The 17,497-nt window shown below is 42.6% G+C and overlaps 1 protein-coding gene across 1 annotated transcript in view; it reads left to right on the plus strand.

The window, feature by feature from the left end:
* Positions 1–973: 973 nt before the first annotated feature.
* The window catches only part of LRGUK (leucine rich repeats and guanylate kinase domain containing), a 96,613-nt gene continuing 80,089 nt past the window's right edge, over positions 974–17,497 (plus strand). The window contains exons 1-4 of the mRNA XM_065939815.1: positions 974–1,282; positions 8,956–9,063; positions 11,360–11,441; positions 15,275–15,375. Of these exons, the coding sequence (XP_065795887.1) occupies positions 974–1,282; positions 8,956–9,063; positions 11,360–11,441; positions 15,275–15,375 (600 nt within the window). The remainder of the gene's footprint in view (positions 1,283–8,955; positions 9,064–11,359; positions 11,442–15,274; positions 15,376–17,497) is intronic.

A 17,497-nucleotide genomic window follows, 5' to 3' on the forward strand; every position in this document is an offset into this window, starting at 1 on the left:
TGCTATCACTGAAGCATGGAGAAAAAGCCTGTAAGGCCAGGAGGATGAGAGCGACCTTCCTGCAAGGATCTCTATGGTCATCACTATGGCAATAATAGTTACTATAATTTTCATTCTGCTTTTCTATACAGTGTCTACTTTGTGGAGCTCAAGGCTATAGGATTTAGGTCACATGAAATCACACTAGCATAAAATCATGCTTTGTAATCTTGCAAGAGTATTTTATAAAACTGCAAAGAGAACCTATGCAGCAAGATAAAAATTATTACCAATGCAGATCATTGACTAATACAATTATTTATTATAGTTTTACAGAGGCTTTCAGATAAAGTGTCAGTTTGACAGTCGTTCCCCCCCCTCCCCCGTATTTGGATTGTTAAACCACTGCCAGTTTTTCTCCCCAAGGACATGGCTTATTATTTTGGAGTAAAAATGTACATTAACTGCCAACCAGCTCTCAGTCGTCGTCTGGTAGTTTCTCTTTATTATCCGCAATTAAATCATAAGGACAGGAGCCACGCCTTCTATATCATGTATGCGCACTGCACTCTCCATAGAGTAAAATTTTAGTGTTATCTCCTTTCCGACAGAGAGCTTTACAGACATCTAACACTAACTACAAAAAGACCCTTCATGAAGGAAGCAGGATGGTGCGCTCACCAGTGATCTCAGGGTGGGATGAAAAATCTCCAAGAGGGGTCTCGAGGCCGAGAGAAAACAGTTGAACACTAAAAAAGCGGGGCGCAGGGAAAAAAGATGAAAAACGAGAAAGACAAACCAAAAGAAGCAGAGCCAACGACTTAACAGACTAAAAAAGAAAGATCACAAAAAACAAACAGAAAGCTAAATTGCGCTACAGTGGCAAAGCAAGCTGAAAGCGAGGACGCACGAGGGGCAGAGACTACAGCCCCCAAAATCCCTTGCGACACCTCCTCCCTGGGCGTCCGTCTCCTAGGCAACCCCTGTAAACAAGATGGCGACCTCCGGGAGAGAGCCCAAGTTTCCGAGGCCTTCCTCTCTCCAGGGAGGCATGAGCATTTCACGAACTGGAGCGCAGTCGAAAGTGCTGCACTCAGAAAAGGATCGTTACTCTTGCTGGTCTCCTTTTCCCATGGGGCAGAGACCGAAAAATACTTTATACAAAGCCTCCTCCTACCTGCTCCAGCACCTCATTCATCGCTATCAGGAGTCAGACGTGGACAGAAATTACTACGACCTGGAAGAGGGCGAGGGCGAAGTGGAATCCGAGGTGTCCTCAGAATCCGAAATGCTGAATCTTGAGGTGTGCTTTCCCCCCACCCCTCACCCCTCATTTCCTTCTCCAGTGGTCAGAACCCCTTCACCAGCCTGCGGTTGAGCCTCATTCCTAGGGCTCCTTGCCTCCAGGAGCGCCTCTTCCTTACTGCTCCGAGGCTCCCCTCCTCTCCTCCCCGTTTCCGTTACCCCATTTCCTCACCCTTCATTTTTCATTAGCACATGTGATTTCTTAAGAGTCATTACGCAGCGTCCTTACAAAAAAGTATCTATTTGTATGAAAGTTGTGACTTTAACTTTTTCAAAAGTATACCTCTACAGCATTGTGAATTGCCAAGAGTTCCACCTCTGCACCCTCTGTACCTTTTCGTCATGATTGTGAAGTACTCCCAACACTCTCCTCAGTTTCTAGTCCCTTCATCCTCCTTCCTCTAGGAAAAACACACAAACCAAGAAAACCCCTTTTGAAGTAATCTTAAGTGCTGCTGTTTCCTTCTATAGGGGATCTTCCCAACCCAGGGATCGATCCCAGGTCTCCCACATTGCAGTCAGATTCTTTACCAGCTCAGCCACAAGAAACGCCCATTTTATTCCTCAAAGACCAAGTGTCTTGCAAGTTTTATATATTACTTATGCCAGGGGTATATAATGTATTATACAGACAACACACACATGCACGCACCGCTCACCGTGAGAGTATTTTAGGATTTGGGGAGTGTCCCAACATTCCCATCAGTGATACCTGTTGACAGCTTGGCCTTTCACACCGATAATGCAAATTCCCTCTTTTCTACATTGTCTCATCTAAACACCGCCCAATTCCACTTCTTACACTTATTATCATCCTGTTCCTTCCTTAGTTCCTTACCTACTTTCTTGTCCCTTTCCACTTCATATAGTACCAATTCCTTCTCTTGACTTCCTAACGAATTGTTTGCTTTCTTTAAAAATGTAAATTGATTTACTTCCTTTTAGTAAACTGTTAGGTTTTCCTACTTGTCTTGGCTGCCAGGAATTATAACGTTTTCCCCCCTGAAATCAAAAATTTTCTTAATTTCAATAGTTTTTCTCTAGATTACATTTTTCTCTTCCCTTTCCCCCTCTTTGGTAGTATAAATTGCTTCAGACTCTTTTCAGAAGTGGATATAATAGAGAAATAGTTTCCAACATCCGGTTCTGTGATGTTTTTCTGACATCCCCTCTGTCTCATTGTACCTTTTCATTTCCTAGTCACCTTTCTCTCCCCCTTGAGCTCAGACCGGTTTCTCTTTTTTATGCCTGTTCTCATCTCCATTCCTCATTTGTTTTATTTTTTCTTGTTTTCCCCTCTGTGACTTGCACTGTCTTCTGTTACTCTGGTTCTGCCACAGACTGTCTACCCTGTGTCCCTGCTTGGGTTCCCTTCTTTTGTAATGTCCTTTTCTTCAGTTTCCACATTTGGCCCATTTTTTTCTACCCTCACGTCCGCCCCCCACCCCAATCTTCTACCTTTCCTCTTCTCCCTCCTTTTACATGGGCTAAACATCAATTTCTCTTAAAAGTGAGCCATAGAAAATTATTACTTATTTTGTTCATCTTTTGTTGATTTATTTGCCATGCTTAACAGTGACTATTGCAAAACTGTGGCAATGTTTTTACAACTTTGAGATGTTTATATGGTTTCTACCATCTTTCACCCCAGAGGAATTAACAAATGAATCACCAGTTTACTTTATTCTAATTAACGTGTGTTCTTCAGCTATGGGGTTCATTAATACCATTGTTAATCTGTGTTCAGTATGCCTTAAAAACCATAGAGGAGGAGGGGATTGACTTGAACTAGTTAATCCTTTTTCGCTTGTAGGCTCTGTGTGGAAAAAGTATTATTTCTTTTGTTTATGTTCCAAATATTAATATTTATTTTATGTTCTCACATTTTATTTTAGTTTTTATAGTGTCTCATATCTTTTTGTATGTTGAGTAAACTGAAAAGTTTTAAGAAGAAATACCTGAACTTTTCTGTTCAGTGATTTATTTTCCATATCCTAGCCTGATTAAGATTTATAAGGCTCTGATAGTCAAAATGACAAAGTGCCTATAATGTAATTAGGCTCAATGAACTTGAGGGAGGTTGGGCAGAATACTGTTCTGAACGTTGCCTTTGGAATTAGATATTGGCTTAAAGCTTAACATTTGGAAAACTAAGATCATGGCATCTGGTCCCATCACCTCATGGGAAATAGATGGGGAGACAGTGGAAACAGTGTCAGACTTTATTTTTTGGGGCTCCAAAATCACTGCAGATGGTGACTGCAGCCATGAAATTAAAAGACGCTTACTCCTTGGAAGGAACGTTATGACCAACCTAGATAGCATATTAAAAAGCAGAGACATTACTTTACCAACAAAGGTCCATCTGGTCAAGGTTGTGGTTTTTCCAGTGGTCATGTATGGATGTGAGAGTTGGACTGTGAAGAAAGCTGAGTGCCGAAAAATTGATGCTTTTGAACTGTGGTGTTGGAGAAGACTCTTGAGAGTCCCTTGGACTGCAAGGAGATCCAACCAGTCCATCCTAAAGGAGATTAGTCCTGGGTGTTCATTGGAAGGACTGATGCTGAAGCTGAAACTCCAGTACTTTGGCCACCTCATGCGAAGAGTTCACTCATTGGAAAAGACCCTGATGCTGGGAGGGATTGGGGGCAGGAGGAGAAGGGGACGACAGAGGATGAGATGGCTGAATGGCATCACCGACTCAATGGGCATGAGTTTGAGTAAACTCCAGAAGCTGGTGATGGACAGGGAGGCCTGGCGTGCTGCGATTCATGGGGTCACAAAGAGTTGGACACAACTGAGCGACTGAACTGAACTGAATAAAGTCTTTTGTTCGTTGTGAGATCTTGAGCAAGTTATACTCTGCGTCTCATCCGCAGTATGGGAATTATAACAATACCTACCTCGCAGGAGAGTTGTGAAAATTAAATGAGATCCTATGTGTAACCTACTTAGCACAGTATATCATTTATTCTGTTACTAACACAAGTAATAACTTACCTGTTCTTATCTACTAACTATAGCCTATCAATTGACTTCATTAATTCAGCCTTCATGGAACATTCACAAACGATTATTCTATGGGCAGTACTCTTTTGACAGTATAGGTTAGAAGAAGTTTCTGCTCTGTGAAAGCCACTCTTTGCCAATAACTTTATGTGGCTAATAATGCATATTCATTGAATAGTTATAAACATTAAATCTAATGGGAAAGTCTGTATTAAAGTTCTTAACATAGAGTCTGATACAGCGTGGGCTCTCCAAAGATTTTAGGTGTAATACATAATAGCAGCAGTGATGACTGAGGAAGATGAGAGTGTGATGGAGGACATGCATGGTCCCAGCTCTCAGGGTGAGATAAGACTGTGAATAAACCATAGCTATTCATCCTGTTAACAGAAGCCTACAGTGATGGCCGGGTTACAGGGTTGGCGGAAGACTTGAAGGGAAGTAAACCTTTGTTTGGGTGCAGAGGTGGGGTATGGGCAGGCAGACGGCATCTTTCCAAATGATGAATTATAGGTAAGAACAGAAAAGGTAGATGGGTCGGAGGCCAGACTGTGAACTCTGGGCTATTGTGCTTCCTAGGTGGCGCTAGTAGTAAAGAACCTGCCTGCCAATGCAGGAAATAAAAGAGACACAGGTTCGATCCCTGGGTCAGGAAGATTCCCTGGAGGAGGGCAAGGCAATCCACTCCAGTATTCTTGCCTGGAGAGTCCCATGGACAGAGGAGTCTGGCAGGCTACAGTCCATAGTATTGCACAGAGTCGGACACAGCTGAAGCGCACACACCCCCTGAGCTGCTGTAGGGACTGTGGACTTGACCCTTAAGCAGGAGGGAACCTCTCTTGTGGCCGAGGGGGTTAGATTAGAGGGTAGCAAGTCTAGAGGCAGGGGGATCAGTGAGAAGATGAGCAGCATCTGTGCAGGGGAGACAAGAGTCTGCATTAAGGTAATGGGAATAGAAAGGAAGCTAGTGATGAATACATATTTAGAATGAGACACTAATTGAACATGGGAAGTCTAGGTTGACTGCCAAGTCTATGGAGTGTTCCAGGGGGATATCAGACCACTAACTACCATGAGAAATAATGACAGGTGGAGCTATGCATTCAGGAGGTGGGCATGTGAATCACGGAAATCAGGAGAGGGTCAGAGACCTGAGAATCATCAGCACTGGAGTCTGTGGGATCATCCAGGAAGAGAATAAAGAAGAGAAGGGGAGGGCCAAGGAAAAAACCCTGGGATACAGGTATCTCAGAAGATGAAGAGGATTTGGGGTTAGGAGAGGGAACTGGAAAGGACTGGTAAGAGAAAAAGGAGAAGAAAGAAGAGCTGTATGGGTGGGAAGTCAGCAAGAACAGGGGAGCAAGAACAGTCAGGAACAGGGGAGAGGGTTATGTTGCCAAGAGGGTAAGTGGACCATGAAAAGGGCTATTTGTGGGCCGCTGGAGATCTCAACCCATATGCGTTTTGTGATGTGGCGAAGCCTGCAGCCTAACTGAAGTGGGTTGAGACATGAGTGGGAAGTGACCAAGGGGAAACTGAAGAGCAAAACAGCAACTCTGGAGGAGCTTGTCTATTAAGGGAAACTCCAGCTGTCGTGGAAGGAACATGCAGGATCCAAGGGCCCCTTGTCGGACAGAAGGGACTCACATGCTCATAGAGCTGGAGAAGTGACAGCTTGGAGAACGACAGTGGAGAGTGACTGGTTGAAACCACAGGCAAAATATAGTACTATTGATGGTCCCTAAACATGGTCTCTGGGGAAAGGGAGCAGGACCCTGTGTGTGGAGAAGGAACTGTCCTCCTCTGAGACCCCAGCCAGAAGCTGACTTGAGTGTGGCACCAGAATGCATGCTTGTGGGTCTTTCCTGGCTCACTCAGAAGCAGGCAGGGAATAGGCTCATTAATTCATTCAGCCCATGTTTGAGTGCCCACCATGTACTAGGTACTGTCTTCCCCCACCCGACCTTACACTTTAGCTGTTTGAACTCTTGGCAGTTTCCCCAGTGGGCCATGCTTGCCTTTGCCTTTGCAGTTTTGTGCATGTCCTTTGTGCCCACAGTACCATTCTTGGCCCTCTTCTGCCCACAGTACCATTCTTGGCCCTCTTCTGCCCTTTCTTCCCCTTTGTCAGAATAACTCGCAGCTTCGGGTCTCAATAGCTGTCTCTCCAAGGAAGCCTTTGCTAACCCCCTACTTCTCACTAGAACTGCCTTGAAATGGGAACTCTGCTAATCAAAGCACCCTGCCCACCTCTATAGTAGTTTATGCAACTCCTGGAATCATTTGTATACTTGTCTAGCATTTGCTTGGCATGCTAGAAAGATTTTATTCCCAAATGGATGATAAACATGACATAATCCCTGCCTCGACGCAGTAGTTGATCGTGAAGTTGATTCAGGTTTGGGTTTGCATGGTACAGTTGCAATCAGGACAAGGAGGCAGAGACTTGAGGGTAGAGAGACATTGAAATTGCCCATGGGAGACCCAGTCAGGAAGGAAGTACAGTTGGGAGGGGACAGATAGACTCTGAGAAAGGGGTGGATGAACAGACTGGAGATTTTGTTTTGGTCAGTGACCAACTTGAGGAGATGCTGGAAAGGCTGAAGGATGAGCAGTTGTGGGATTCAAGAGCAGTGGAAGATTTGAGGTCTGAGGTTTCTAAGATGGAACAGTTTAGCATGATGACTGGGTCCAGGGCACAGCCAGGGGAGTGAGTGGCTGAAGTTATCTGGAGATCAATTTTTAAATGTTTGGAGTTGAGAAAGTAAAGGAACGTGTGTGTGTGTGTGTGTGTGTGTGTGTGTGTGTGCGTGCACATGTGCATATGCTTGGAGTGCTTGGGTTGTTGAGTGGCCTTCCTTAAGGATTCTGAAGCCACCCAACATACAGATTGGGCCAGTCAAGGTCTGAAAATGACCAAAGACCAGAAGGGAAAGACAGGACACTGACAAATGGCAGGAAACTTAGAGGTGTGAGGGGGGTAGCCATGAAGAGTCTTGCCTTAGGGATCCGGGACAATGCTGACCATGTGGCCATTCTCTGTATCAGTGGCTGTGTTGAAAAACAGACCTACTGTGGGGAAGGGATGCTGTAACATCTTGTTTCCAGGAGTCAGAGGGAGTGGGCTTATGTGAAAGGTTTGGGAGGTAAGGTGACACTGTCTTACCTCGATTCTTTCCCAGACCATCTATAAAAAATAGTAACTTTGTTGGGAAAAGTAGATCTCTTTCCCCCATTTTGTGAACAGATTGATTGGTATCAATGAATGAGACATCAAGATGTGGAATTTCTGAATTCATCAACTCGTACTAACAACTCCCATTTATTAGGAATGCTTGCTGTGTTCTAGGCACTGTGCTAAGAGTTTTATGTTCACAGTTACTTTTAGTTATCTTCAAAACATGAAGAGAAAGTAATAACATACCCTATTTAAAGATGAAAAGTATGAGACTCAGAAAAAACTTTGTCTCTCAAAGTCATATATTCAAAATGGCAGATCTGGGCTTCAAACCAAGCCTGCCCAGACGTGAGCGGTATTTGATTCTCCAAGATAGTGGTTGGATGGCATCAACGATTCGATGGACATGAGTTTGAGCAAGTCCATCTGGGAGATGGTGAAGGACAGGGAAGCCTGGCACGCTGCAGTCCGTGGGGTCACAAAGAGTCAGACATGACTGAGCTACTGAAAAACAGAAACAAGCATAGTGGAAATTTGGGAGGAAATAAAACTTTTTACAATAGCACAACCCTACATACTTACGTCCTTAGTACTAGCGGTCTGAACAGCTCTCCTGATTCCCAAGTTAATGTCAAGTGGTCCAAACTACCTGAAAGAGTATTTTGCCTTCATAGTCCACGTACCAGTTATATTGGTTAGTTGTATTGGTATGGCTGAAAAAATTACTCTATTTTGTGTCCTAATGCTGATGCTACTGTTAATGTGTTGGTCATTATAGAGTTGCTGGCAGCACAAACACTGCACTATTATCTCTTCTCTTGGGGAGAAGGGGGAGAGGGGGTGCTGGGCTACCACTGGTTCATGGTGTCTGTAGACTAAGGACCAGCCTCCTTCTTGAAATTATTACCCTTTTAATTTTGTAAATGGTATGAATCCAGCGTGATTAGCCAATGCAAAGTGAACCCGAGGACCCATTTTCTCCACCAAGAATACCAGATGTAGAGAAGTCATTGCCTTAATGTGGTGCAGCCCTCCTCTGGGGTGTGGACAAGCAGTCAAGTGCAGTTAGTGGTTAGAACTGCGTTGAGGTCAGGCAGATTCTGGTTTGTTTTCTGGGCTCTGTGGTTTCAGGCAAGTTGCAGTCTGTGAGCCTTGGTTTCTTTATTTGTAAAAAGGAGCTCAGAGTACCTCCCTCAGAATTGTTAGGAGGATTAGTGAGTGGACCCACTGAGAGCTCTTAGCACTGAACGGCACTCAGTACTGTCAGCAGTGAGCCATTGATGGGATAGATACATTTTTTAATTGTGTGTAATATGCATGGCTCTTCAACACAGTTTTCTTGGGGGCCAGCAAATTTTGGCAGTCTCAGCTCCCAGATGTGTAATATACTAAATAAGTGCTGGATATGATGAAACGGATTTTTTCTTTTCTAATGGAAGTCCTTTCTTTGCCCACCTGTCTGTTTTGTTTTGTTTTTTTTGCAGGGAGGATTTGATGGGGTCCTGAGAGAGGAGGTCGTGGCTGAGAAGCTCTACCAGCTGGGGCGCTCAGGCTCTGGGACGGAGCAGGTCTATCTCAGCCTGACTTTGTCAGTGAGTATGACAAGGTCACCATTGGGTGGCTCCATCTTGACCTGGTTGGACCATATCCATGTTCTGTGATACTCACAGTTATTTTGGTGGTCCCAAATCTCTGAGTCTTGCATTTGACAGAGAATGGCAATGAGTTATTTATGTTTGACATCAAAGAGCCCTGGCCAGTCCAGTGATCAGCTGCCTTCCCCCAATTCCTTTGTTTTCATTTCCTTCACAGTCTGTTTCTTTCATCTTAAGCAGTCTATTTTATAGTAATCAATGCTTTCTTTCTAGGAGGTTGAATTTGATTCTGTAAAACCAATCAAAAACTCTTTTAAGATTTTTTTTTTCTCTGATCAGTGGCAGGACTAAAATTTATATCTGAATCCAGGGGAATAAAGTATTTTGGTATTGACTTGCCCCCCCCCCCCCATAAATATGTAGCTGTGAGCTATAGCTCACTTTCCAAAAGATATCTATTATGAAAGAAAACATGTATTGTTATTCATCAATTTATAAGATTTCGATACTAGCACAGAATCTTGGCTCTAGATTTATCATAAGAGAAGCTGTAAGAGCAGATTACTTAGGATTTCAGCTTTTGTCCTCATTTTGTATCTTTATAGACACAGAAATACAATTTATCTCTTTCTGCTTCCTCATATTGTAAAGCGTTAACTACTCCTTGGCAGTCCACGGAGTAAGTGCAGATATGTTGGTGAAAAAAGTGCACTGAAATTCTGCTATGGCACCCTACTTTGGCTCAAGCATATATAATTCATAGCAAGGCTGTTTTGTCTTAGATTTGAACAAGCGAACCACCTAAGAAATGTTAAGCCCCTTTCACCCATGCTGGTTTCACGGCATGTCCTTTGACAACAGCATACGAAGGCTCTCATCTTTTACTGTTTTCACTTCACGACATTTTAGGGATGACTCCGTGAGTCAGGCAATAACATACAGGGAGCACCTTGGGTGTGTTGCACTGTGTTAGGCTTTGGAATGGAAGATAGTTCCCACAGCCAGTACACCCCCACATAAGTTCCTTTGAATCAAAATTCTACTTAACGTACACAATACCTCGCCTTAAATTGATCTGCAAAAAAGCACAATTCTTTAAATCTTATTTCAGCTAGATGGACTGAAGCTTAACTTACTTTGTCACTGACCTCCTTACATTTGAGATATTATATGTTGATTTACTTTGCCCTAATAACCTGTCTAAGTGAATGCACGTTCTTAGGGTTGGCCAGGTTAGTGATTTTCCCCCCTTGTATCTTACTTATGTCACATGTAATTTTTAAACTTTCTTTTACTACTTGTGTGCACAGTTTCTCTCCTCCCCAAAGTCATAAGTTTAGAAGGGCTAAATATAGCTCTGGTCCATCATGATATGTGTTTCTCATCATGCCAAGCTTTTATGTCTTGTACATAGTAGGGGTTTCTTAGTAATTATTACTATTCTAGTGGCCTTCATTAAACATTCTTATCATTCTTATATTTAAGAACTTGATTATAATGACACTTTATCAATTGGCTCTGTCTGACTCTGGCATCACAGCGTAGACCAGTGACATGAATCTTTGTTCCAAGTGACCAAATTCCCCTCCAACTCCTCAGGAAGTTCAGTAGATGCAAGATTTCATGGAGAGTATCTGAGATGTGGATTCTGGAAAATTTGGAGTTGCTTCTCTGTTACTGACTTGCTAAGTGATTTTAAGCTATTTGTGTACTTCTCTGTACCCCACATACCTCCTCACTCCAGTGGGGATAATGTGCCCTACAGATCTCACAGGTTTGTTTGATCAGATGAGATTATTGTGAGAGAGCTTTGAAAACCAAGCCTGAGAAAAAGTGTAGAAAGTATTGTTATTAATGATCACTTGATTAGGTGTGAACTCGCCTAACATTTTGTTTGAATTCTAGGCATTTGCTTTTTCTTTTCTTCTACAAGATAAAGGCTTTGGCTTTATTGCTTTTATGTGTGTGCATGTTTTTATAAAATATAAAACTCTGCTCTAAAGGTCTTCATGAACACTGCTTTAATTTGCCTTTTCATGTTGTATTTGTTCTTGCTAAAAACCCTAATTTTCCAAGCTATTATTTCCTTCAGAGGAATGCATTTTTGATGGGGTTTGTAGTCTCTTTTGAGATCCTATTAGTAATAGGCTTCAGGTTTTATCCTCTTAGTCCTACAATACTTTCAAAGGACATTCTGGATTTCTCCGTCAGCTTTTATTTCCAGATGTTTTGAGAAGCCTGAGTACTCATCTGCTAAAGCCACATTAAAGTCTTTTACCTTTTATTTTCTCAGGATCTTGACTTAACTGACGTTAGCATCCTCTGTGGATATGTTCACCTACAGAAGTTGGATCTTTCAGTAAATAAAATTGAAGGTATGTCGTTATCATTCTAGTAAATCAATGGATCACTGAATTATTACAAAATTTAAGCTTTGCAGAGTGCAATGTACTTTAATACTACCAAACTTGATATAAATGCTATTATGGATCAGTTTATGCATTGATCCTCTATTTTCCATGAGGGAAAAAAAGCACCTTTGACGAGAAAAGAAAAATGCAGAGGTCAGCAAACATGCTGTATTATGTGATAGTTGAGACACACTCAGTAATATTGAAGAGTATCAAATGGAATGTTTGCTCTTTCCTTTCCAGAGATGGATCGTTACTTCTTTAATGCTTCCTGAATATTTGATGGTTTCCATTTCTTTCCCTCTATTAGTTTATTCAGTGGAGAGGAATTAGTCCTTTTCTTTCGCCTTTAATGGATGCTTTTCTTTAATTTGCATTTGCATCTACATCTTAATCCTGGCTAGCTGCTTCTGTTCTTATTTGAGCACCAGGGATTCAGAAATTTTTTTTCCCCTCTCTTTGCTCTCTATGTAGTTAGTAGGTTCTTACAGGTCTAACCCTGCCATTTACAGTTCCTTATAAGGTATCTGTTGTGATACCTTGCTCACATTTAACAAAATTAGTCACATTTTCTTCAAAGCTTGATCCTTGTTTCTGTAATAATTTTCTGATCTTACTTGAAATTTCTGACCTGCTTCTTTCTTCACTGATAACCTTTCTATTCACTTCTTTCGCTCTTTTTTTAAAGATCATTAAGGGTCGCTGATATGGTCTTCTCTGACTCATTTTCTGATTTCTTCCTCCCATCTGACTGCAGTAGTTAAAATTCACTCCTTTCAATGGCTAAGACACATTCCAGCATATTTTAATTCTAAAGTGCTACTGTTTTGAAACACTTTTTATTTTTTTTTTCTAGTTTCATAAAATTTTTTTTTTGGAAAATTACAAACGTGCACAAGTAGAGAGGTTTGTAATGAATATTCAGGTGCAACAGTTATCAGCCGGTGGCCCCTCTTGCCTCACCCACCCTCCCCTGCTCCCCTCCCCAGGGCTATTTAAGGCAATTCCCAGATATCGTATCATCAGAAAGACTTGTATTACTAGAAGGTGATCTCCCCACAACCCATACCTCCAAGATTGTTTTCACTTACTAGATAAGGGGTTGCAGGTACTCCAAGAATTTTTAGTGCTCGATGAAAGGGAAAGAAGTGTGGCTTCAGATCTTTACCCCTTGAGCAAGTAGTCCTTGGGAGCAAATGAAGCTTTCCTCTTCAGATCAGTCTCTTTCAATCTTATATGTCATCTTTTATTAACTCATCAAGTGTTCAAGAACCTGCTGTGAATGAAATGAGTGAAAGTGAAAAGTATTAGTCGCGTCCAACTCTTTGTGACTCCAGGGACTGTAGCCTGGCAGGCTCCTCCGTCCATGAGATTCTCCAGACAAGAATACTTGAGTGGGTTGCCATTCCCTTCTCCAAGGGATCTTCCCAACCCAGTGATTGAACCCAGGTCTCCTCATTGCAGGCGGTTTCTTAACCATCTGAGCCACCAGGGAAGCCTGTGCCGTTGTTCAATCACTCAGTTCAGTTCAATTGCTCAGTCATGTCCAGTTCTGTGACCCCATGCACTGCTGCACATCAGGCTTCCCTGTCCTTCACCATCTCCCGGAGCTTCCTCAAACTCATCTCCATTAAGTTGGTGATGCCCTCCAATCATCTTGTTCTCTGTCGTCCCCTTCTCCTCCTGCCTCAATTTTTCCCAGCATCAGGGTCTTTTTCAATGAGTTGGCTTTTCTCATCAGATAGCGAAAGTATTGGAGCTTCAGCTTTAGCATCAATCCTTCCAATGAATATTCAGGGTTGATTTCCTTTAGGATGAACTGGTTTGATCTCCTTGCTGTTCAAGGGACTCTCAAGAGTCTTCTCCAACCCCACAGTTTGAAAGCATCAATTCAAAAGCAAAGTATAAGGCATAGTGTTTATTTTTCTTTTCAAGAGAACAGCTTTTTTGATGGCCTGATTATGAACCAGATTTCAACTTGCATCAGCATTACCTGGAGGGGACCTATTAAAACAGAGATGCCTGTGCCCCACCCTCAGACTTTCTGATTCTGTAGATCTGAGGTGGGACTTGAAAATTTGCATTTCTGATTACTTTCCCTGAAATCAGAGACAGGACCACACTTTGAGAACCAGGGACGCAGACATGGGGAGCTCCTGCCATCTGGTGGACACTGAGGTCACTACACAGAGTAGAGAGAGGAGTCCAGCAACCCAGACGGTGAATTTTTTTCTATCAGAGTAATTCAAAAGCACTGGGTGTATACCAGATGTGAAATGTACTCACATCCAAGTGGTGGCTGCTGCTTCTGCTTTAAGATCGTGCTCCATGGTACCTGCCCACAGAAGGATCAACTTCAAGGGGACGTGGGGGCCTGTGGAAATGAAAAGGGTCAATGGAGATAATCACTGACAGACAAGGAGCTGATCTTGGCTGGCGCAAATAGGCAAAACTGTAGGCAAATAGGCAAAATTGTGAAGCTGTTACGTTTCTCCTTAGCTTTCCTCTTACGGGCAGCCTTCCTGGATTTGCTCATGAATTCCCACCAATGTGTTGATGTCTTAATGTTTTGTAATTTCATGAGAAAGACAGGCTAAAGAAGGCTGTGGTTTAGACCAGAGAAATGAAGTAGAAATTGGTAGGAATCTCATGGCTTCTGCCACCCTGAGAAGCAAAGATGTCGAGAGGATGGGTGGGGAGGACCCTCACCTTACCAGCTCCACATTCTTCGTGGCACAACCCCAGGGTTCGGCTATGCTCCCTTCTCCTGGCCTGGGGGTGACTGTTACCTGGTGAAAGGAGAAGCACTTTGCTGGGCTTCAGGGGTGTGGAAGCTGTGTTCTCCTCCAGAGGCCGGCCTCTGAAGAGTTGTGATGGCTGATTGTGTGATCTGGAGTGGGAAGATGGGTGGAGACGCCCATCACTGGTAGAGATGGTACTGTAAATCCTTAAGGTGTGACTCTTCCCGAGCCTCTTCCCTGATTCTCCTGCTACCCCAAAGTCCGTCTCCTGTCGAGTGGCAGAGAGAAGCAGCCCAGCGCTTCCCTGTTTCTTATGTTGTATATGTCATGTCATTAGGACGGAATATTAGCACAAAAGTCTGTTACTTAGTATTCTAGGTACAGAATATTGGCTGGGGATAAAACGCAAAACTCAGACATGGTTTTGAACCAGCCAAGAATCAAAGTAAAATAATGGCCATAATTTAAATCACTTCAAATAATTAATGAGATTTAAGATTGAGTCCATCTGAAACAAAATGTAATTTATAACAAGGAACTAATTGTAGCATTTGCCGTCTTTCCGAAAAGACCTAATGCAGTTATTCAGGGGCTAATTATCGAGAGGATTATGTAAAGCTTTAGTTCCTCCAAGCCTGGCATTTTTGAAGCATTGACTGTTAGCAGCTGGGGGAGAGTGAGCTGGGACTCAGGAAACCTTGGCCGTTTCTATCTTGAAGGTACTGGAAGTTGGGAACAGGAGGGGTGAGCGGGCCCTGGAGAAGAATAGTTCCACTGTGGGGGCGGGGGGCCCTGGAGAAGAAGGTTACACTGTAGGCTCATGATGTGTTTTCCATGCTGTGTGTGTGTGTGTGTGTGTGTGTGTGTGTGTGTGTGTTGTTTTGCATATTCCTATTTTTCTTCATTTAATTCATCTGGAATAATTAAGATGTGCTTGCAACTAGCATAATTTTTAAATGTCCTGATATGATGTTTGCTATTTTTAATGACTTTGTCTAATTTTTACTTTATTGGCTTACCTTATTCTGTATTCATTTCCCCTCTCCCTCCTCCCAGATTTGTCTTGTGTGAGCTGTATGCCTTATCTTCTAGAACTCAATGCTTCTCAGAATCACCTGAAAACATTTTTCAATTTCAAGCCACCCAAAAACCTCAAGGTAGGTTTTATTAATACACTAATTACATGTGTTAACTGATTTGTGAAATACATTAACAAGCCAAACAGCACCCAAAGAGAATTCAGAGAGAATAAGGTAGAGGGAAAACGAATTTTAAAAAAGGAGAAGGACTTGTGTGTCATTTATTTTAGAAAAAAAGATAGAGTCTTTCAGGAGATATTTTTCAGAAGCTTTGCTGAAACCTAGTGTTCAAACCAAAGAATTAACTTCCTTCCTTTTTCTATGCTTCATTTAAATACTAGTTATTGTTAGTTTATTTTTGTTATAGTGTAACAATTTTGTACCTGAAAAATATGTAAAAATTTCCTGGGGGCTTACATTTTGCCTTCTTATTGATCCAGCCTTAGCTCCTATTTAGAAAGCAGTGATTTCACATCTTCATTCTTGCTTCTATGCACATGCTTCTGCATTTCTGAGGCAGAATGAAACTCGAGAATGTTGATTGACAGAGCAGCTTACTCTGCGATGGAACCCAGGGTCTCATGCTTTAATGTGAATATAGCTCACGTGGCATTCTTGTGAAAATGAGATAACCTAGGAGGTCTGGGTGGGCCTGAGACTCTCCTTTCTAACAACTTTCCTGGCAAGCCATTGCTGCTGATCCATGGACCGTACTTCAGAGAGATCACAGACTGATGGTACCCCAATTTTCTGCACATTGGAATCCCCTGGGAAGTTTTAAAAACTGCTGATGCCTGGACCCCACCCACTCCCAGAGGTTCTGATTCAAGTGGTCCAAAGTAAAGCCTGAGTGTGGGGATTTTTAAAGGACCCTGCCCACGTGGCTGTAACATGCTGATGAATTTGGGAACCATTGCTACAAGTTGGGGTTGAGTGTCCTTCTACTGGACTCAAGTATTTCATTAAAAATTATTTTGCAGAATGGAAAACAATTGCTTTTTATTATCTATTAGTTTTACTTATTTAGAAACCAAGTTAATTTAGATCCAAAGTATCCTTCTGGGTCCATTTGAAGTCAAGAATCTGACACCACCTCCACTGCCAGGGAGATGTCTCTCTTAATTTTTCTTCTGTTGTTTCACATTGCTACATTTTTAACAGTAGTGAGTTTTTTTTCCCTTTGAAGTTACAGTTATTGTTGGGGTGACATTCCTTTATCCAGATAAGCCACACAAAGTGCCTGTTGGTCTTCATTGTGGGGCCCCACAGTCTCCAGGTCATCAGGAATTGTTCTTGCAGAGCTGTCTAGATTCTCTGTCCTTTGCTCTCTGGGTTCTCTGTCCCTTCCATCTTGCCCTAGACCCCAGGGGAACCAGTCACAGCAATAAAGTGAACCCTTCCTGGGAAAAACTTGCCTGGAGTTTCTTTTATTCACAACCTTACCTCACCCCAGCCCCCAAAAGACTGCGCAAGAAAACTAAAGCAAATCAGATAGCCCATCTTTCTTTTTTCTTTTTTCTTTTTTTTTTTTAAGAGCAGTTTTAGGTTCAGAGCAAAATTGAGGGGAAGGGACAGAGATTCCCATATATCTCCTGCCCCCACTATATGCACAGCTTCCCCACAGTCAACAGTCCCCACCAGAGTGGGGCATTTGTTACTCTCCAACCTCTGATGCATCATGGTCACCCCAAAACCACAGTTTACGTTGGGATTCACTCTTGGTGTCGTACGGGCTGTGCGTTTGGACAAGTGTATAATGATGTGTTTCCATCATTATGGCAGATACCTCAGTGTTTAAGGTTCCTAGAGAATTCAAGAGCAGATATATTGGTACCTTTAGAAAAGTCCTTGCAAAGTGCCAGAGTGCCCCTGATGAGATACTTCAACCCTATGCGAACCCTAAGTGAACCCCTTTGTGAAGCTGGCAGGGGAATGATCGAGATCTTCCAGAGTTTCCAATGCAGGATCTTACCAGATCCCCCCAGTAAGAACTGTGAGGCAGCTGGGATGGTCCCATTTTACACATGGATTTGCAGAAGCAAAAAAGGTCAAATAACTTACTTAACCTTTGCCGGGAGGTCACAGGGCTGGCACTGAACCCCATGACTGAGGCCCAAAGCCCATTTTTTTCCCAGTAAATCAGGCTTGTGTATAATATCCCACCCTCTGGGGAAGCTTTGCTTCTGTTTCATTTATTATT

This window comes from Muntiacus reevesi, chromosome 6, assembly GCF_963930625.1.
Source record: "Muntiacus reevesi chromosome 6, mMunRee1.1, whole genome shotgun sequence".
Classification (NCBI taxonomy): Eukaryota; Metazoa; Chordata; class Mammalia; order Artiodactyla; family Cervidae; genus Muntiacus; species Muntiacus reevesi.